This window comes from Charadrius vociferus, unplaced genomic scaffold (assembly GCF_000708025.1).
Source record: "Charadrius vociferus isolate BGI_N301 unplaced genomic scaffold, ASM70802v2 scaffold56, whole genome shotgun sequence".
Taxonomy (NCBI): domain Eukaryota; kingdom Metazoa; phylum Chordata; class Aves; order Charadriiformes; family Charadriidae; genus Charadrius; species Charadrius vociferus.
In genome coordinates this window covers 650318-651248 of record NW_009649057.1, presented here as the reverse complement: position 1 = coordinate 651248, position 931 = coordinate 650318, and the positions used below count along the sequence as shown (strand labels likewise).

Genomic DNA, 931 nt, shown 5'->3' with positions numbered 1-931 from the left:
AACCTTGTGGGCAGAGACTTTCTTTTCCCTTTCCTCTGGACCACAGCTAGCTGAAAGGGACACCTGCATCTAAGCAAACATCAAAAGCTCAGGAGCTGCTGTACCTGGAAGTTGTGAACCACTGTGATGTGTCTGGACTGCTTTTTGCCTTTGGCATAGTTGACAATGGAGTCCCGCTTGGGCCCAGGAATGCGGCAGGATGAGAGGATCTGGTAGTACTGGTTCATGCAGAGGGGCTTCCCACCCATGTACTCCACTGGGAGGGTCTCACTGGAGAAACAGCGCGGTAAGGAGGAAGGGGGAGAGAAAACACATCAGTGAGAAGGCGTGCACTCCCCACACAAAACAGGCACCGGCTCAGCCATGCAGCTGCTGCCACTCCAGCAAGACCTAAACCTGTTGGTGTTGGTTGGGGCCATCCGTCCCCATTCCCACCAGCTTTCTTGGCAGGGGCTACAAAAAAATGTGTTTGCTGGCCTTTCGTTTGGGAAGGGGAAAACCACTATCCTCTCTGTAACACCAGAGAAGTAGATCTCTTCACCTACTACATAGCTTAGCATACACCATGCTGCCTGCAGAGAAGAATCCAGAGCACGTTATACTTGGAGATGTATTGTTTCCAGTGAAATGGCAGAAAGAGGTTTTCAGCTATATTTTTGAATGGTAAGTGTCTGATGTGCTATCTGTGACTATTGAACTAGACTGGGACTTAATTGATCACTTGAGCAGTCATATTCCAACTACCTTCTCACAGCTGGTCCTGAGCCTTGTCTGAATTTGGATGTGAAAGTGTGATGTTGGTAATGTGTTGGTAAACATATTTTTGGAACGTAAATAAGGCATGTTCAGCAGAGGTTTGTTGGTGATCAGAAGAAAGAGTAGGGAGGAACAAGTTTCTCTAGAGCTTGTCTCATCTAGCTGGGAGATGAGA

General features: G+C 47.9%; 1 protein-coding gene across 1 annotated transcript in view; it reads right to left on the bottom strand.

Moving 5' to 3' along the window:
• Positions 1-931, bottom strand: part of CRAT (carnitine O-acetyltransferase) — a 13376-nt gene that overhangs the window by 7306 nt on the left and 5139 nt on the right. The window contains exon 5 of the mRNA XM_009888013.1: positions 105-270. Within this exon, the coding sequence (XP_009886315.1) occupies positions 105-270 (166 nt within the window). The remainder of the gene's footprint in view (positions 1-104; positions 271-931) is intronic.